This window comes from Chelonia mydas, chromosome 2 (genome assembly GCF_015237465.2).
Source record: "Chelonia mydas isolate rCheMyd1 chromosome 2, rCheMyd1.pri.v2, whole genome shotgun sequence".
Classification (NCBI taxonomy): Eukaryota; Metazoa; Chordata; order Testudines; family Cheloniidae; genus Chelonia; species Chelonia mydas.
The window spans coordinates 28,800,962-28,822,859 of NC_057850.1; the positions used below are offsets into that span (position 1 = coordinate 28,800,962).

The following is a 21,898-nucleotide window of genomic DNA, read 5'->3' on the forward strand; positions in this document are numbered from 1 at the left end:
AGGAGAACACAAAGGCCGCTCCTTGGGGGTCATCAGTTGGGAAAGGGAAGGAAACAGCCCCGAGGGGGGCAATGACATTGCAGGAGGTAAATTGGATAGGAGTAGGGGCAGGGGCAGGGGCAGAGGCAAGGTTCTGGGTTTCGGGAGGCAAGCAGCTGGATGGTGGCGCCTCCCGATCAGGCTCGAGGGTTAAGTGGGTGGGGAGGGAGCTCTCAGTGACACTGGGCGCGCGCTCTGTGGTGGATTTAGTGGCCACAGCATCAGGAGGTGGATTATCTTCTGTAGGGCCCCCGCCCGGGAAGGAAGTCGATTGCTCCGCACCAACGGGGGGGTGCCCCTGGCGACTCGTGTCCCAGCCGCGTGGCGCCGACTGTCACCTGAGTAGGCTCGGTGGTCATCAGCGGGGTGCCATCAGTGGCCAGGTCGGTGGAGGAGTCCAGGGGCTCCTCGGAGGTGGGAGCGGAAGAAGCAGTTAAGGGGAGGGAGCATGGGGGAAAGAGGGGTGGAGTGAGGTCGCCCAGATTGAGATTTGCTGGCAAAAGGTCGTCCTCCCCCTGGGCGACTGGGGTCAGATCTTTGGCCTCGATCTCCTCGAACATGGAGGAGAGGACACTTTCCACCACCCCGGGGTTCTCCCCGCCGGCACCCACCACGACGGTTGCCTCGGGGTTCACGGAGGCTTCGGGTAGCATCAGGACAGAAGGGGCTTCCTTGAGGGTCTCGGAAGGGAGGGTCTCCCGTGGAGGGGAGACACTACCTTCCGGTGCTGCCATGTCTTTCCCGGCTGACACCGGTGGGTGGGACGCACTCATGGGGAAAGCGGATGGCTCAGCATCGGTGCCCCCCTTCCTGGTCTTCTGGAGACAACCACTACACTTAGCATTTTTTCTGGGCACTAGCTAATTAGTTGATTTTTTGCATAGGATCATTCTGAAGAAATGTTAGATGTTGCTTCATTTGTTAAATTAGTGTTGATAATAGTAATAGCTCAATCAATTATTCCTACTACATTTACAAATCAAATTTCCAAAATATACTTCTGATTTGTAATGTTTACCTTTATGTGTGGTCCATCATAACACATTGTGATCTTGATGGGATAACAAGGCTTGGCAAAATTGGGTTTTGTCATGAGAATCATTGTGGCATGATTCACACATAAACAAAGCCTTTTCCCCTCCCCAATACAATGAAGGATTTTCTGTGTGTCATACACAAGACCACTAAAATCTATACTGCTCCACAAAATAATGGAATGGATGACAAGCAATTTTATGGTGTCAGAGAGGCTTAGAGGGATTCACTGATTACAGGAAACTACTTTAATCAATAAAGAGAAAAAACCTCACACTGGAGAAATTTGCTTCATTTTGTCTTAATGAGTAAATGCTAGACATTTCAATAGTGCTTGCTGAAAGAAGCCTTGAATAATTTTTATACATTATTCAATTTTATGTTTCTAATGGTATTTCTAAAATCAGGATCACATATGTAATTACATTGCTTTCAAATATGACAGTGCTGGATTTGTACCAGGTTTCACAGCGGATGCTGTGCAGTTAGTGCAACTAACACTTTTAGATTCTCATATTCATTTTTTTTAAACTAATTTTAACGTATTTAGTCCTGTCACATATTTTAAGAGTGGTGTTACCAGAGTACTTCACAGAGGCAGTAAATCTGAAAGCATAAAAGCAACCTTGACTTGACTTTAAAAAAGGTTTTCTGGAGTGGAGCATTGTATAAAATTCCCAAATGAGAAGGGGTGATTTGATGGGCCTTCCTTTTATCACTTTTTAGTGGCAACTGTAGTAGGGCAGGGAAACCCCTCATACCAAGAGGAAGTGCCTTTTTAGATAATTGTAAGAATACAAGGGAAAGACAATCAATTATAGTGACAAATGTTCAACTAAATGTTTGGCTTCATACTTAACTACTAGAATATCTTGTTTATTATTATTATTATTATTATTATTATTATTATTATTATTTTATTTATATGACAGTAGTGCCTAGAAACCACAACCAAGATTAGGGTCCTATTGTGTTAGCCGCTACACAAAACATAGAAGACACAGCCTTTACATTTAAAAGCTTATTATCTAAGACAGACAAAGAAAAAAAAACACAAGATGGGCAAAGGCTAGTGAAACAGGCACAGATAAGTGAATAGACTTGGCCAAGGTCACAAGGAAGAGATGGGAAAAGAACCCAGGTCTCCTGACTCCTATCTTAAGGCATGTTAGTGCCTGGTCCCCCTACATGGCGCTACCTGTCTTAAGTAAGGTAACTCTGTAGTCAACCATTAAACAAGAAGGTCAAATGTGTAATTCTTAAGAACAAGGGAAATTTTTTTCAGAGCATGTACAGTACTGTAGCTAGCCACCATTATGGCTGTCACACTCCCTGGAGTGGCTCACAACAGTGAATGCCAACCTCAGGACAGACTGTCAAGAAAAAGGGCAAAAGCCTCAAACTGGTTGTATATTCCATAATTAAATATTACCAACCAAGTACCAAGTGTGAACTCCTCAAGAACTATAACAGCCTTAACATGGAGTCATAGACGTAGGTACGCTGGTCTGTCTTGCCTCCCAGGCAAGTTTGACTTTGTGAATAATGGTCACTTACACCAAAAATCACAACAATATTCAGGTTATCCCCAATCCCAAAGGGCCAGTCACTTACTCTAGGCCAATTGTACTGAGATCTTAAACCAAAGATGCTTGTATCCAATATTGTAACAAACTAACTAAAGGTTTATTAACTAGGAAAAATAAGTATTATTTTACAAGGTAAAAGCAGGTAAATATACACACAAATGAGTATCAGTCTTGAATTTCCAAAGATTAGACAGTTTTATCACAAGCAGACTCTATATGTCCTTTGGGACTAATGGAGGTAAAACAGCTGTGAGTCTGTTGCTTATGTTTAGCAATTCTTGGCTCTTTAGAGTAAAGCAGCAAAAAACAAAGCAAAAACAAAAACCAGCATCCAAGTTTCTCCTTGAAAGGGATTTGTATTCCCTTCACCCCAGAGTCCATGCTGATGGGATGAGTTCAGCAACATCCATACCTCTTCCCTTAAAGGGGTATATTCCTTTCCCCAGCAAGTCCGATAACAGTCACCCCTACCCTGCTGAAGATGAGGTGCAGTCATTGTTTTAAGAAAAGGAGGACTTGTGGCACCTTAGAGACTAACCAATTTATTTGAGCATGAGCTTTCGTGAGCTACAGCTCACTTCATCGGATGCCTATTTCCAGATTCTTCAGATCCATTTTCTTGTTTTTTTCAAGGGGTAGAAACTGCAGATCTAGAACTGATCCCTATTTAGCTTCCTCTCTCCAAGCTTTCCTCCCAACTCCTGATGCATCCATCTCTTTACTGCTCCCATTTCTATTGTCTCCCAGAATTACTTATGTATCTGATATCCTGGTCTCTTTTTGATTCCTATTTCTGATGCCTGCCCAGTACCTGCAGTGCTGTACTTATTGCAATATCATGTCGGAAATGTCAGAATTACAAAGAATGTTGGCATATGGTACCACATAGAGATATAATGATGGTCATCTTCAGAAAAGGGTTGAAAAGGGTTTAGGTTAATTTTAAAAAGCAAAATTGAGTGCAATTTGCAGATGGGATTGTTTTTTGATAACTGGTTCACCCAAACCCAGTGACATGAGATGTCCTTTACAACTCATATAATAAATTACAGTTGATCATTACTAAATCTAATTTCTAGTAGTAAATCTTTAAAATTACTATGCAAGGAGTATACATGGCTTAATTAAGCTATAATAAAATAATGGAAAATGCGTGACAGTAATTTAAAGCAAGTGTAACCTCTTCAGTTAACCTTATGTAACCTCTTCAGTTAAACCAGTCATTGAAGGTGTAATGTTTACCTCGGTCCTGTTAAATCAAATTTTATAAATACAAACATAGATATGCCCACACTTGTGTTTGGCCTTTGAGGGCCCAATCCTATATATACTTAGTCATGCAAATAGTTCCATTGACCTCAGTAGGGCTATCCACAAAACTGTAATTTGCAGCACGGAGCTCTAAATCACAAAATGCAGTCTCCGTTGCACTGTCTGTGATATTTGTGTATGTGTCTGTATTTCTATACAAAAAGGAATAAAAGCTAATTTTATACAATATATTATTTGAAGCCATTGAGGATACTCACATGGATAAAATGATTGATTTGAACAAAGATAAATAAGATTGGATGTCTACATGTTAAGTTTATTTAGCCACTTCATATTGTTACCACCATTCCTAACAAAAAAAAAAATCAAACCTAATTTTTATCTCTTAGGATGTTGATCTGTGGATATGGTGTTGCAATGTGGCACTGTGACAGTAGTTAGATTTCTGAAACTTTTCTTTGCACATTCTCTGCAAATGTATTAATTTAGCACTGGGAGATATTTATATTTACCCATGAATGTACTATATATTTATTTTATAATCATAACCTAAAAATGGGTATAATACAATCTAACCAACATAAAACTTTATATTCACTCATATGTAGCCCAATTTCAGCTAGGTCCAAGTACATGCCTATCTTTAAGCACAAAAATAGCTCCATTAAAGTCACCTGCTAGGTGAAAAGAAAAGGAGAACTTGTGACACCTTAGAGTACTTGTGGCACTAATAATATTTGTTAGTCTCTAAGATGCCACAAGTACTCCTTTTCTTTTTGTGGATACAGACTAACATGGCTGCTACTCTGAAACCTGCTAGGTGAAGTCACTGAAGCGTACAATATCATTGTGAAACAAGACTGAATGTGAGGAAGAAGTGGATAGAACTGGTCACATAATGGGGAAAGTTTTTTACCAATGAAAAATTCCAACAAAATGATTTTTTCATTATCAGGTTTTCACATTTTTTGTGTTGAAAGAAATGAAAACCAAAATGTTGTTTTATTTTTTTAACAAAAACCCTGAAAAATTGTAGACATAAACAAGTAGAATGTTTTCCATGAAATTGTCCATTTCATTAACAGCTGGTTTTTATCCCCCACCCCCTCCAAAAAAGGGCAGAAAAAATTCACCCATATCTAATAGAGAGGTAAAATATGGAAAAGAGGGTGTGTTAGTGAACTGGTAAACAAAATAGAATAATGAAGTGGAAGGAAAATACTTGCAAGAAATTTTAAAATGAGTTTATAAAAATAGAGGGATGGTGTAAATCAGAAGTATTGCAATGGAGCACCCTCTTTGCTATAGTTAAGGTTCATCAGCACTTGCTCTTTAAAAGTTGATTCTTCTAAGTACTCTAAAATCCACATACTTACTCAAATTGTCTTGATTTTTTCTGTGACTCAGGGGGTGCTAGGAAGAATTTGCTGTCCAAATTTGATGTAATTTGAGCAAGGAGTCCCTGAGATACAGCCCCCTTCTTCCCCCTGAAAAAAAAAAAGGCATTTTTTCAAATTCAGCAGATGCTTATAATTTTAAGCTGGTTCTCAAACTATGGCTCTAATTGCCACCAATTGATTTCATTCTCTCAATATTTATCCCAGGTAGTGGATGGCACCCACTGCCACTTTGGGGAAGCACTATTGACAATGGTAATAGTTCTGTAGACTGGTACATGCTACAACTCAAAAGGAAAAAAAAAATGATTGAAATGTGCAAGTGCAGCAAAACTAGGCAAGAGATCTTACATAGGCAGCCTGCTGTCACGGTAACTGGATGGCTCAAGAAGACATGCTGTGGCCAGGCACTGTAAATTCAAACTTTATCCTTGGTGAAACTCTGAGAATGACCCGTAGGCCCACCTCAGTTAAGGCTTTTTTTCTTTTTTTCACTTTGGGAAATATCCTGTTAATTTGAACAGCTAATTTAAAAGGATTCTAACTATTTTCTGAAAGAATATACATTTCACATACTCTATACAGAGAGAAAAGAATGATTTCTAGGCATGTTGCTATTTTTCCAGCTGGGAGGTGATTGTACCAAAGTGCCAGCACTGATTCAGCAATTCCCACAGAAGGATAAAGATGGTCATCTCTGTATTCCAATACAGTGTGTCCCTGAACCTTCCAAACTCACTTAATCTAGCAACACAACTTGAATTCAAATTTAAGTTCTAGCATTGAATGGGTTAATCAATATTTCTATTATAGCCTACCTGCTGTTGAATTATGGTGAACAACCATTTTGCTGCTTTCTCAGGAGCCAATTCCATCTAACAAAACACGCTTCAGGTACCAGGTTGAATACAGCATTCTACTGTGATTATAATGAAGAAGCAACAACAACAAAAAATGCTGCCAGAGCACGGATGCTTGGCTAGAAGAGAACTACTAAAGGCTCTTTACTATTGTTTTAATTATTATATAGAAAATGTTTGAAATAACTGGTTATAATCTGCCTAACTAGATACTGAAACTTTTGTTTCTCTTATAATAATCTTTTCTTTTCAAGTCCTGAATTGTCCATTTTGAATGTGACTGTGAACTTTTTCAAACGTAAGCAGTCTCTAATCTGATAACTTTTTGGGAGAAGAGAAAAAGAGCTGACTGAGCAATCACTGTAATTTGGCTGAGAGTTTCTCGTGAAGATGTCAAGTCCTGCTTTTTTGGATGGGAAGCAGTAATCAGAAATTTTTGGGGGTGGGGGACTGAATTTTAATCTTCCTGCACAGTTAAGTTACTACAGAAATACAAGTAGGTGAAAAATCTTGAAATCATTTTGTTATCATGAGCCATTTGATATGGAGATAAAAGTGAAGTTTCTTTTGCAATAACACTTGATAGTATGGGATTACAGATGACAGATGAGCAGCAGGAACTATGCTTTCTGCTAAGCATGTTTCTATTATAGAATGTGTGTTGTTGTTTTGATGTATTATAAACCTGAGCCTACATAACTGTAAATTTTAGAATGTTGTTTTTGTGAACATTTGTGTTTTTATTTCAATTCCTAAAAGTTTACTTTTATTTAAGTTCTGTATTCCTGTGAATGATCAATTATCACAGGGCTCAGAGAATACATAATGATCACCATTTTGAATCTAGTCTAGGTTGGTAATAAGTGCTGGCTGTGGTGATCTCTGTAAAATGAGCCAGAGGTAGTCTGAGTCCTCAGTGCCTCAGTCTCTGTGGCTTGGACTGTGCATAGTTATTGACACTTATCAATTTCAGCTCCCACACATTGGGCATAGCGGGAGTAAGATGCTGCCACCAATTGTCAAGCACTAACCCAGGCTACACAAAGTCCGTGGCAGTGAAGAAAATTCTTTCTTGAGCCTTTAGAACAAGTGATTTATCCTGAGTGAAATTTCAGTGTCCCATTTACAGCAGCCATTGGTACTGTCCGCACGAAAGTCCACAGCTAAAGATCACTGCGGATGTACCAATGCCAGCTAAAATACAATCATGCCCCAGGCCAACCAGTGGCTAAAATGGATAGTGCAGGACTCCAAAAGCCAGCATGCACTTGGGGTCTAAAAAAATGACAGGGTTAACCATGGGATGGGAATGAGAGAGAATGAAAAACAGGGATATGTTTTTCTCTGACCTTTCTCTGAACTCCATTCTAGAACTAGCACAATTTTTCCATTAGATAGAGGGCAGAAGGCAGCAGGAACACAAGTCATCACCATTTTTAATGGTAATTTCATGACCCATGAATGACAAATTGAATAGTCTTGCTCTGGTACTTTTGCAGTTGTTTCAGAGACTAGAAATAACAGGTGTCTGCCATTCCAAGTGTGAAAACAGATATCAACCAGAGTGTCATTCAGAAGCATATTCTAACACTCTTTGATATTGATTTATTCTGATATGGGCCATTTCAGTGGTTTTCCTTCCTCTTTGCAGTGATTCATTCCCATCCATAAATCCCACCTAAACAGCCTTATTTTATCCTCCAGAATTAAATAAAAACTTGACGGAAGAACAAATTTCATATGTTTTCAATTGCTTTTTTTGTCTCTGTTTTCTCTCCCCAAATGACATACCCCTTCAGTATGAAAGTTTTATTTAAAAAAAAAGCAAAAACTTTAAATTATGGCCATATAACAAAACATCATCTGCTTCTTTACCATACATTGGCTCACAGCAGTATCTTTCTTCCCTACCTATAAACTCTTATCTGAAAGCACATCAATACTTTCCATCACAACAGAACTCTCATAAATCACCCCAATTCAAAGAAGGATAGTAAAAATAGATCTAAAAATTATTTTCATATGCATCTTCTGGCTAGCTGTAAAACTTTTCTTTCCCACACAAACTTCTCCCAAATAATTAATATTTCCTGCAGAAGATCTTTCAATGAAACAATGTTTTTATGAGGAATGACACTTTATTCAAAGCATACTGAAGTGAAGGTTTCAACATTGTTTATCAGTGTTCTTTATTTGTGTTAACAAAAAACCATTAATTGTCTGCAGCAACAGCTACAACTCTTAACAAATTTAACAGTAATAACAAAGGGGAAGGAAAACAAGCCAGACTAAGGAAAGAACAGGTTCAAGAATATTTAGATAAGTTAGCTGTATTCAACAGGCTCTGGTGAAATTCACCCTAGGGTACTTAAGGAACTAGCTGAAGCAATCTCAGAACCATTAGTCATCATCTTCAATAACACATGGAGGACAGGTGATTTCACAGAGGACTGGAGAAGGGAAAACATAATACCTCTCTTTAAAAAGTGGAATAAAGAGGACCCTGGGAATTATTGACCAATCTGCCTAACTATGATAACCAGAAAGATAATGAACCAAATGATTAAACAATAAAATTTGCAAGCACCTAGGGGAAAATAAGGTGATAAGTAATAGCCATCATGAATTTGTCAAACACAAATCATGACAAACCAACATAATTTCATTCTTTGATGAGATACTGGGCTAGGTACTTGGGGAATCACAAGGCAACTAGCCACTTCAAGTGGGAGCGGAGTTCAGTGCATCTGTCACTGATTGTCTGCTGTCCAGTTAGGCTAAATAAGTGGTCTCCAAACTTTTTACTTTGTGCCTTACTCCTGTCTGCGACTCCCCCCTGTGCTAGGAGTGGGAGTGGGGCCACAGCTCTGGGAGGGGGAGACATGGACAGGGATAAAAGGGGCTGAAGCTGGGGCCATAGAAATCAGAATCTGGTCCCCCTCCCTCAGTGTGGAGAGGAAATATACAACCGCTTTTTACCCCAAGTTATAACTTCCACACACTGGTTTGTGATAAAGCAAAAACAAATTTATTAACTACAAAATATAGATTTAAGTGATTATAAGGGATAGCAAACAGATCAAAGCAGATTACCTAGCAAATAAACAAAAATGCAATCTAAGCTTAATATACTAAAAAGATTGGATCTGACTAGAAAATTCTCTGCATAAATGATGATTTAAGCTGTTGCAGAGATTCTTAAAGGGTAAGCTGCACTTGCTTGAAGATTAAAAGCCCAGGTATTCCTTTCACAGGCTAGAAGTCTCCAAGCTTGGGTCTCACACCTTTCTGTAGAAAAACACTGGTATTCCAAGATGAGTCCAGTACCAGATGATCTGGTCACATGCCCCTGCAGAGTCATAGCAGCCATGACTTGGAGGCTATTTGTAGAGTCCTCAGGAAGGCTCCCTGGTGGGAGATTAGCTTCTTATAAAACCTATTGTTCTCCGTAATGGCCCTTCCCAGCCAGTCATCTAGACTGATTGTATTCTGCCTAGTGGGCGTTCCCCAGTTGTAATAGATGCATAGACAATATTCCTAACTTCAGATACCAAAATGATACATGCATACCAATAGGATACTTATATTCAGTGAATCATAACCTTTTCAATGATATCTTACATGACGTATCTTGCATGAAATACATCCTAGTTATGCCATAATCCTATCATCATAATATTACTATGAAGAGCTTGGCAGCTGGAGAACAGTGGCTGTTGGCTGGGAGCCTAGAGGCACCACCACCAGCAGCACAGAAGTAAAGATGGCATGGTATGGTGTTTCCACCCTTACTTCTGTGCCGCTGCTGGCAGGGTGCTGCCTTCAGCTGTGGGCCCCTGGCCAACAGCCGCCACTCTCTGGTCGTCCAGTTCTGAAGGCAGCACAGAAGTAAGGGTGGCAGTACCGTGACCACTCTAAAATAACCTTGTGATCCCCAATTCGAGAAACACTGGTCTCCCCCATGAAATCTTTATAGGATAGGGTAAAAGCAAAGAAAAGACCAGATTTCATGGAGGGAGACCAGATTTCACGGTCTGTGGCATGTTTTTCATGGCCGTGAATTTGGTAGGGCCCTAATTATATTCATGATTTTATTTCTGTACCCATAAATGATAGGGAAATTCTGATCAGAAAGAAAAGTTACCAGAGCTGCTTAGAAATCAGAATCTGTTCCATGGGCAATTAAAACAGGTGTTTATAAAATAAGTAAATAAATTCCAAAATGGAATGAAAAGTCAAAATTTCCTGTGAAAAAAAATTTCTGAACAATTTCATTTTGATAGTGTCCAAACATTTTTTGTGGCTATATTGAAAGCCCACAGGTTCTTTTGGTTTTGATTAGAAGTGGTCAGAATGTAGGTGGGAGGGGGAAAGGTGGGTTTGGGGCATGCAGTTCTTAAGACAATTTTCATTTAATAACCCATTTTTCTGTTGCGAAAAATTTTGACTAGCCATAGTTTTAATATAATTCAGTACTTTTAACTGAAATTCACCAAAACTCTGAGGACTAAAGCCAGCCTCCCTCCCGCTCTCCCTCGCTAAAACACCTTGAGACCCTCTCTTTGCATCATTCAAAAGAATTTTCTGACAACATATATAGGCTGTTGTGCTCTTTTATATTTTGGGTGTCTTCTGATATTGCACTGACATTCTACTTCTGTCTCCTCCTGATTCTTTGGGTATGGCCAGTCCTTATTCCTCAGGAAGAGCCCAGCTGGCCCACTGTTCCCACCTGGAGTCTTTGAGAGTGTAGGATTGGTATTGTTTGTAGGCCATCTACCATCACTATTCCTGGAAAAAAAATTTCAGAAAAATTGAGTTGTCTCCCCACAATTCAACATCATGACTGAGACATTTATTTCCAGCCTCTCTAATGTATTTACCTTATTATTTGCTGTGATGAACTCCAGAATGCTTTGATGATAAAAGAATTATTCCATAATAGGAGACATTTATGAGCAGAATTCTGAGGTTTATTAGGCACAGTGTGAGCAACAGAAGAGATAGAGGATCATTTCCAGGTCTTGCTGCTACTGAATGGGGGTTAAAGAGGTAGCCAGTTCCCAAGAAAAACTTTCAGAGGATGGATAGGGAAGTGGGCCGTGCACCCAGGTCGTCTAAAACACAGGTTCAAATAGTCGACCATTTAACTGTTTGTGGAAGATCTAGGGGGAAACTAGAGTTTGCTGGCTGTTACCCTCACTCAGGGACCTGAGTTCACTCTTTGGCTTCACTTGGAGCTTTTTTTTAAATATAAAGCTAAACTCCAAGTGAATAGTAAATGAAGTGCAAGTCAACTGAACCCACAGATACATTGCAATTCCATGCAAATAGGCTTCAAACAGATCAAACTGCAATCACTATTACAAATTATTACAGTACATTTTAATCCACTCTATTTCCTGAGTACTTTTATACATAATTTGTGTTGCAATTGTCATTATTAGATCATAAGAACGGAGGCCATTTTTATATATAACAAACCTACATCTCTCATAATGTGTGGCGGTTTCAGCTTCAACCAATTCAGTTTCTTTGCTGCCAGAATATTAACTACGGTTAATAATGATGATCCAACCAATTACGAAGAAAAAATCATTCTGAGTTGCATTTCCTGGAAAAAGTATACAGGAGGCATAAAATCATGAAATGGGGGTGCACATATGAACATGTGTAGTGGGTAAACACTGACCAAGTTTGGCAGAATTGCAAATCTCTGAAAGCTGCCCAGAGGCAAACCTGCAAATGAAGACCTGTGAAAAATCCAAAAAGCAGACTAGTGTGTAACTGTCACTGCCCTGATTGTGTACAAAGACCAGCTGAAATCTGAAGGTACACAGAGATTTTTTTTTTTTTGCCCGAGGGGATGGGGGGAAGTAATTGGGCCCTAAATGCTTTCCCAAATGCATTGCTCCAGTCAAGCCAATTCTGAGTTTCACAAGAACAAAGTGAGAAGCACATTTCCATTTTTAAAGTATTTTCTGTCATTTAAAAAAAGAGGGCAGCTATTTTTTTTTTAAAAAAGCATACCGCGGTGGAGACCCTCTAGGCTTATCTCTATCCAAGAGTGGTTTTTAGAGCTAAATTACAGAATTCTGAAAAAAAAAAACATTTACAATAGAAGTGCTGGGATAATCTTAGCTAGATCTGTGTGCATGTTGACTCTGTAACAGACAGACAATGATGTTTACTTTCATATGTCAAATGTGACAAAGTTCCTCCTCTGCCTTGGTGGATCCTATGCTTATTGGTGAATTTGCTCGCCTCAGAGATTCACGGCAGCTCTCAGTTTGGCCACTTTTGCCAGTGGCTCAAACCTGCCGTTCACTCAGCTAACCTCATCACTGGCCAGCATGGGGAAAAGGAGGAGAACAATCCTCGCAGTCTCTGCTGGCCCACCTAGTGGGTTGGGGGACCGGCCAGAGACCTTCTCCTCTGGTGGGGCCCACAATCCCGGTCAACTCCTCTTATATCAAATGGGGAGATGGGGAGGATGGGGGGGAACCCGGGCCCACCCTCTACTAAGGTGACAGATGAAACAGAAAAAATATCGGGACACATGGAGGAAGCAAAAAAAAAAAAAAAAGTGGCCGGAGCAGGCAAAGCTGCAATATTGACACAAATGGCGTCCCGACCGTGCATCGGTCGGGACGCGGACACAGAACTAAAAATCAGGACAGTCCCGATTTTATCGGGATGTCTGGTCACCCTAGTCTACTCTGGGTTCCAGCCCCGGGCCCTGTGGATTGCAGCTGTCTACGATGTCTCCTGTAACAGCTGTGTGACAGCTACAACTCCCTGGGCTCCTTCCCCAAGGCCTCCCTCCAGCATCTTCTTTATCCTCACAGCAGGAACTTCCTCCTGAAGCCTGATCACAGTCGTATTCCTCAGTCCTCCAGCAGCACGCCTTCTCACTCCTTGCATGCCATCCACTAACTGGTGGGAGGTCCTTTTTAAACCAGGTGTCCTGATTAGTCTGTCTGCCATAATTGATTCTAGTATGTTCTTAATTGGCTCCAGGTGTCTTAATTAGCTTGCCTATCTTAACTGGCTCTAGCAGGTTCCTAATTGCTCTAGCGCAGCCCCTGCTCTGGTCACTCAGGAAACAGAAAACTGTTTATCCAGCGGCCAGTATATCTGCCTTCTACTACTCTGCTGTACCCAACTGGCCCGGGTCTATCACACAAGGAAGTTACTGCTTGGAGGTGATAATCTCCGACCAGCTTGGCTTAACAGTGAAATCCTTGCTGATCTTAAACACAAAAAGGAAGCTTACAAGAAGTGGAAGATTGGACAAATGACCAGGGAGGAGTATAAAAATATTGCTCAGGCATGCAGGAGTGAAATCAGGAAGGCCAAATCACCATTGGAGTTGCAACTATCAAGAGATGTTAAGAGTAACAAGAAGGGTTTCTTCAGGTATGTTAGCAACAAGAAGAAAGTCAAGGAAAGTGTGGGCCCCTTTCTGAATGAGGGAGGCAACCTAGTGACAGAGGATGTGGAAAAAGCTAATGTACTCAATGCTTTTTTTGCCTCTGTCTTATGAACAAGGTCAGCTCCTAGACTACTGCACTGGGCAGCACAGCATGGGGAGGAGGTGACCAGCCCTTTGTGGAGAAAGAAGTGGTTCGGGACTATTTAGAAAAGCTGGATGAGCACAAGTCCATTGGGCTGCATGCACTGCATCTGAGAGTGCTAAAGGAGTTGGCGGATGTGACTGCAGAGCCATTGGTCATTATCTTTGAAAACTCATGGCAATCGGGGGAGGTCCCAGATGACTGGAAAAAGGCTAATGTAGTGCCCATTTTTAAAAAAGGGAAGAAGGAGGATCTGGGGAACTACAGGCCAGTCCACTTCATCTCAGTCCCCGGAAAAATCATGGAGCAGGTCCTCAAGGAATCAATTTTGAAGCACTTAGAGGAGAGGAAAGTGATCAGGAACAGTCAGCATGGATTCACCAAGGGAAAGTCATGTCTGACTAACCTAATTGCCTTCTATAACTGGCTCTGTGGATGAGGGGAAAGCAGTGGATGTCTTATTCCTTGACTTTAGCAAAGCTTTTGATACAGTCCCCCACATTATTCTTGTTAGCAGGTTAAAAAAGTATGGGCTGGATGAATGGACTATAAGGTGGATAGAAAGCTGGCTAGATCATCGGGCTCAATGGGTAGTGATCAATGGCTCCATGTCTATTTGGCAGCCAGTATCAAGTGGAGTGACCCAAGGGTTGGTCCTGGGGCTAGTTTCGTTCAATATCTTCATTATTGATCTGGAGGATGGCGTGGACTGCACCCTCAGCAAGTTTGCAGAAGACACTAAACTGCGAGGAGTGGTAGATACGCTGGAGGGTAGGGATAGGATACAGATGAACCTCGACAAATTAGAGGATTGGGCCAAAATAAATCTGATGAGGTTCAACAAGGACAAATGCAGAGTCCTGCACTTAGGAAGGAAGAACCCATGCACTGCTACAGACTAGGGGCCAAATGGCTAGGCAGCAGTTCTGCAGAAAAGGACCTAGGGGTTTCAGTGGACAAGAAGCTGGATATGAGTCAACAGTGTGCCCTTGTTGCCAAGAAGGCTAACAGCATTTTGGGCTGTATAAATAGGAGCATTGCCAGCAGATCGATGGACATGATCATTCCCCTCTATTCAACATTGGTGAGGCCTTATCTGGAGTACTGTATCCAGTTTTGGGCCCCACACTACAAGAAGGATGTGGAAAAATTGGAAAGAGTCCAGCGGAGGGCAACAAAAATGATTGGGGACTGGAACACATGACTTATGCGGAGAGGCTGAGGGAACTGGGATTGTTTAGTCTGCGGAAGAGAAGAATGAGGGGGGATTTGATAGCTGGTTTCAACTACCTGAAAGGGGGTTCCAAAGAGGATGGATCTAGACTGTTCTCAGTGGTAGCTGATGACAGAACAAGGAGTAGTGGTCTCAAGTTGCAGTGGGGGAGGTTTAGGTTGGATATTAGGAAAAACTTTTTCACTAGGAGGGTGGTGAAACACTGGACTGCGTTACCTAGGGAGGTGGTGGAATCTCCTTCCTTAGAAGTTTTTAAGGTCAGGCTTGACAAAGCCCTGGCTGGGATGATTTAGTTGGGGATTGGTCCTGCTTTGAGCAGGGGGTTGGACTAGATGACCTCCTGAGGTCCCTTCCAACCCTGATATTCTATGATTCTGTGATCTCATTTTCTTTACCCTTGACTTCAAATTTGAAATGTGATTGCTGGTTGCAAATTTTATTTAGATAGCACGGATAGAATTTTATAGCAAAACACTTTTACTGTCAGAATCTGGATTACAGCTAAAGGGTAATAGTCTTGGAAAAAATATCAAAAAGTGTAATCTACATAATTATATCCCATCTCCATTCTATTCCATTTAATCAAATAATCATGAACTATACCCTAAAAGGAAAACAAAATAGCTTTCATTTAAAAACATCTGAAAATACTTAAAACTGTGCTTCATATTACACAAATGTATTTTATATGCATAAGTGGTTAGTTTATATATTAATTTATGCTAAATATAAGGCTGCAGGGAAAAGAGCATCACATTGTTCAGGGACATGTTTGATTTTGATTTGTTTAATTGTTTTATTCTGTTCTGTTTTGTTGTCCAACAGAAATTTTTGGCACTTAAAGTGCAGATTGACAGCACCTCTCACAGAAATAAAAATAGTTTCTTTTGGAGGGAGAGAGGTAGAGAGGTGTGTGTACTGTATGTATGTGTTGGGATTTCTAAAGTTTCTTTTAAAAATACCTAGATACAGTAGTTTTACTTATTTTTTGAATATTGTAATTTCCATTGTACTGTGCGACATAATTCATTGGCTGCAGCCTAGGAGCACACAGTATGCCTCTGGGGGTTGGTGGTGCACAGGTGGCCAATTATGGGCTAGCTGTTTCCCAGTCTCATCCCTCATTATAAATTAGAGAAGCCTGACCGGTGCTTTGAGTTGTACCAGCTGACAATGGCTTTGAAAGCTCAGTGCAACAGCCAGGGATGGGTTGGTGTGTGTGGAAGCCCCAGCCTGGCGTCCTATGCTAACAGCGGAGGGGTGTCACCTAGGGAGCCATTATGCCAATTCTCCTTACATTAGGATGATCCTCCTATGTCATCTACAGAGATGCTTTATACAGCATAAAGTAGCTGCAGTGCACTACAGAGTCTGCCCTTGTGTGTGTCAAACTAGAAATAGAGCTTATTGGAAATACCCTGAGTGTGTGTGCATGGGCATCTGTCTACGCAGTATTTCCTACCTTATTAATATGTACCTTCCTTTGTAAAGTCCTTAGTGATCTTCAGATGAGAAGTACTTTATAAGACCTGTTTAGGTAGTATTGGCGTGATTATCAATGACACCTATTTGTTAAAGCAAAGAACTAAACTGAATAGTAAAGAAAAAAGGGAAACTAGAGCAGAGAAATACATTTAGAAAAAAATAAAGTAAATAAAAGTGCAGTTCTGGGCTGTGTCAGATATGGCAATCTCCTGTAATATCTTCAGGAGATACTGTTGAATTAAGTTTAAGTATCTTTGGAGTCTACTGTATTAAATTCAAAGGTTATGTATTATTGTGGGCCAGGATGTCCAAAGGACTATATTGAACAACATGGCAGGCAAGAATAGCTTTTGAGACAACATGTGTGAAGTGGATTTCCTGGGAAATATCTAGGAGCAGGTGAATGCAAATTTCCCCTGTCCCACTGCCAGTTATGCAAAAACTCAGCCCTCTGAAGCTACCCCCTGAGGAGAGGGCTGATCACTGTTCCCAGGGTGTCTCAAAATCAAAGGCCCAAACTATGTCAAGCAGTGACTCACAGATTGTTCTGAAGAATCCTTTGGTGGAGTTTGAAGAGCTGAGCATCTGTCATAGCCATTGGTCGAGCTGGTGGTGATTTCTGGTAAGCTTACTAGCTTCCAAATAGGTTCTTTTATGGTTTTTAATATGTTTTCTCCATAGAAATGTTTAATATGTTTTCACCTTAAGAATAAATGTACTTGCTTAGAAAGGGCTGTGTGGTGATTACATTGATTACTGTCTCTGAGGAGAAAGCAAAGGAAGGCATGCTTAGGCAGTCTGTCATGCTAGGGAACTCTCAGTGTAGCCAGGGAACTGTGCAGCATGGGAAAAACCCAGCCAGGAGGGAGAAGGATGCAAGTCTCCGTCCAAGAGAGGTGATGGCTGAGGAACTGGATGCCTAAAACTGGGTGCTCTTGCTGGATCATAGGGAATACCCTGAACTGTGAAATTAAAAAATAAATAATAAAGTAAACAAAAGTAGAAATTCTGGGCAGGGAGTGAAGTTTGTCACCAGTTAAGGGAATTGGAAAACACAGTTTAAGAGTTTCAGATAATAATTTTCACTAAACATGAGTTGACAGTTTATTCCTGTGATTTAGCCAGAAAAAAACAGATATGGCAGCTGGTAGCCAAAATGATAACCTAGCAATGCCCAGCAGAAAGAAAACATCTCCGCTAGTATTTTGATAATGTTAGTTCATTCAGATGCTGTGGTGATGCAGATGTAATGAACAGGTAGTTCCTCTGTATTACAAGCCTCATACATATTCAAATAAATCTTCATTTGAATTCTAAATACACTCAAAAAACCTGTTGAAGCCAAGTTCCACCTTATATGTCACTTAGAAAAGTTACCCTTTTGACATATGGTTAATATCACAAAAGTATATCTGCAAAAATGGCATCTTGGCATTCTGAACATTTTTCCATCTATTACGTTTGCATCACATTTCTCAAGTTTTTAAATCAAACAAGTCTGTGTTTTTGTTTCTTTTGTTTCTTCATGTAGAGTGGGATTTTTAAACGCTCTTTAATCCCACTTGCAGTCTTTTGGGGTTTTTTGATTGAATAAATGGGCCCAGTGACTCAAAGGTATACAACCCTGTACAAATAAACATGGTTCAGTGTTTTGAGTGGAGACTGTAGCCTCCTGTGTCCCAAAGCAACAATCACTATTAAAAATCACCTTTTACTAAAGATACAGAAAAGAAGGAAAACAGTAAAAGCATTTTAAATGTAAAGTAGTAAGTAAGGCTTTCATTTTAAGAATACCTTGTTTCCTTTCCCTTCACATGTAGAGAGCTTTCACAAACAACCCTCTCCCCATCCCGGTTTAAACAGCCTTTTAGATGGTATTGAAGATGGTAATAACTGTCTTTTTGGGGCAAACAGTTGAGATGGACTGGAGCTGCTTTCTTTATTAAAGTTAGATTCTGCTGCCTTTAAGACAAACACACACAAACTGGAACAAACAAGAGCAGCAAAGATAGAAAATGAAACTTCTGTCTCTGATGTTGACTCTCACTTGCAACCTCATTGCTGGAGAAACAAGCACAGTGCACAGTCCTACCAGCCTGACAGACTTGTACAAGCAACGGGCTGTTTCAGACATTTCTTTTAGCTGCCTTTCTGATCACAGGTTAATAGCAAAGTTCCAGAAGATACAGTCTTAGCAAGTTTGCAGAAGGCAAAGAGAAAGAGGTAAGAAAGAGAAGGAAAATGACAGAGTAGAGAGGGAGGGAGAGCAGGACCCCAAAGCTCAGACACCAGGGGGTAATCCCTCATTATTTTGTCCACAAATTAGTCCTAATTTCACACCCACCAATATTGATGAATTAATTTCTGGTCCGGTCTCCTCTTGTTTGCCAATCAAGATCTTAATACCAACCTTTTTGTTTGGACTAATTGAATATTTGTGTCTTAACTTCCATGACTTTTATAATCAATCATATATTTGTAACAGACTGAGTTGTATTTTTGTTACCTAAGCAACTTAGAGTACAGTTGTCCATTTTACAGAGGGGGAAACTGAGACACGATGTGTTAAATGACTTGGCATAGGTTATACGGGAAATCTGTGGCAGAGCAGGGAATTAAAGCTCGGCCTCCCACAGTCCAGGCTAGTGTCCTTGCCAACTGATCATCTTTCCTCTCTCTTCCTTTCTACCTCATGTACCATTGCTGGATTTGTCCCACACTGCCAGGATGTCAACTTATTTTACTTTTGTTGACTGTGGTTTAACTTCTATCTCAAGTTGCAGTGGGGGAGATTTAGGTTGGATATTAGGAAAAACTTTTTCACTAGGAGGGTGGTGAAACACTGCAATGCGTTACCTAGGGAGGTGGTGGAATCTCCTTCCTTAGAAGTTTTTAAGGTCAGGCTTGACAAAGCCCTGGCTGGGATGATGTAATTGGGGATCGGTCCTGCTTTGAGCAGGGGGTTGGACTAGATGACCTCCTGAGGTCCCTTCCAACCCTGATATTCTATGATTATATTTTGTTTTATGACTGATAGCTAAGAAATTATGCTATCTGAATTTTATGGTTTCAAGGGAGAATTATGTGCAAAGATCAAGTTGCCCCCAGTCGCCCACATATTATGAATTGCTAAAAGAACATTATTTGTGTTGGCAAGTGAAGCACTCAACAATGAAGACATGCCTGAATTAAAGACATGCTTTTGCCCCCCTTCTCCATATGCACTATGATAGTCTTTAATTACATGACCACATGCTATTTTTCCCATAGCACCCCTCCCTCATTCGGTGCTCAGGTTGGAGTGCTCAGTTAATTAGCAGCTATTCAATGTTTTGTTTTATCCTCATTGTTCAAGGTCTGGCCTCAGGCCTTATTTACTGCATACTAATCAAACCCCGTTGTAGAGACACAATTGGTAAATTCCTTTTCTCTTACTTGTATTAATATTTTAATAATCATTTTAGCTTCTGTTAAACCAAAACATTTATGACTTTTTCTAATTTCTGCTTCACTACACAATCCCATGGGACAAAGTTTCCCCAACCACACCTGCTATTGGATTCCTGCAGTGAAGAAGGGCCTGATTCTGTGAAGCAATGAGCATCTTCTATTTCCATTGACTTGAACTGGTATTGAGAGTTCTGGGCACCTTGCCAGGTTGACTCCTAAATTATATTTTACCATTAAAACTTCTTCTTGATCATAGAAACAGTTTAGCAGAACTTTTAAAGAACAAAATTAAGCTTTTAAAACTTCTAAAACTGCCATAATTGATGGGATCATGGCAGCCATTTGGGATTTTCTCCCTGGCAGGAGTGAGTCTGAGCAGGTGTTTTAAAAGTCTTAAAAGCTTTTGCACTAATGATGTTATACTCTTTCAAAAATAAATGTGTCTTCACCTTGGAAGTCATCTGTCAGCAGTACTGACTATTATTCAGACACTAACTCAGCTTTCGTTACTGTAATTGACCATAGTCAGGGATTCCTTTGCTAGTATGTCTCACACATTTGGATTATAAAGTTTGAATTACTGTGATAAAACGTGACATTTCTCCATCAAAAGGTATTTCCATTTTTGAAAGTGGTAGCATTACAATCTCAACGTATTTTATCAGCTCACAAAAATACTTTTGACAACAGTATAGATAAGGCATGCTTCAAACCATACTGCACCAATTGCTGTGAACCCTCACATGAAGAGCACTTCCTCACAGGAACAGTCCAATTGACTTCAGTGGGAATGTTTGTATAAGTAAATCTTCACCAATGTGATCATGTTGCATAATCCAGAAGATGGTCATGAGTAAATTATGGAATAGAATATATATCCAGGAAAGAAGCATATGTGTACAGATATTTGAAATCTGTGATCTATCGAAAAATTGCTCTCCATTAAAATGGCTCTGCTGTAAAGATCATGAACACAAAGGTGTCAGGGTGATGACATTCAAGGCACTATGTATGAGCAGCATTGTTCTGAAAAGTGATATGCAGTAACTAGTTTTTCAGTGAAAAGGCAATGGAAGAAAGAGTTTATGCTTCCATATATAAGATACTAACTATTAGCTACCAAAATGAAATGATTATGATCCAATTAGCAAGGGGTGGCTAGGGTACTCATGCCCCTGTAAACAAAAACTTATTTTTCAACATAACTTCCTTCATCGATAAATGCTGCATTATATATGTACCAAACTCTAAATGCTAAGTAGATATGTAAGGTGCTTGGTCCAAAAGCAGTTTTGATTGAAGCAGAAGAGAGAACCACAATATTAATTTGATGTTTTTCATATCATTCTTCATAACAATGAATGGGAACAGTTTTCATCAAAGTCACACAAAAGAGGATTCTAAAAGTTTTTGGTAAAATAATATTCATATATTACTAATTTAATTTTCAAAACAAACTAAACAACACAGTGACTATTTGCATAGCAGTTAACAGAACCTTTACATTGCATCTTTTTGATATATTGTAAGTATGATGTATAATAAACCCATAAAACAATACAAACTTTTTCTAGGAGCAAATTCAGGTTTATTTTAAATGTGGCAGTTTCTTAGCATTGGTTTTTGAGGAGTGATTTAATAACACTTCATAATTTTTTTTCTTACTGAAAATGTTGTGATTTTGTTTTTTAAACAGCTGAAGATGCATGTGGAGGAACAATGAGAGGCTCCAACGGCATGATCTCCAGTCCCAATTTTCCTAATGAGTATCATAATAATGCAGATTGTACGTGGACCATTGTGGCAGAGCCTGGTGATACAATTTCACTCATATTTACTGATTTTCAAATGGAAGAAAAATACGATTACTTGGAAATAGAAGGTTCTGAACCACCAACAATATGGTGAGTAAACTGATGCTATTTTGAACCCTGTAAAGGTGGGAGAGAATATGTAGGGA

At 40.0% G+C, this 21,898-nt stretch overlaps 1 protein-coding gene across 2 annotated transcripts in view; it reads left to right on the forward strand.

Moving 5' to 3' along the window:
- CSMD3 (CUB and Sushi multiple domains 3) overlaps positions 1-21,898 on the forward strand; it is a 1,174,472-nt gene that overhangs the window by 308,955 nt on the left and 843,619 nt on the right. For both annotated transcript variants that reach the window (XM_037892097.2, XM_043539165.1), the window contains exon 5: positions 21,635-21,842. In XM_037892097.2, the coding sequence (XP_037748025.1) occupies positions 21,635-21,842 (208 nt within the window). The remainder of the gene's footprint in view (positions 1-21,634; positions 21,843-21,898) is intronic.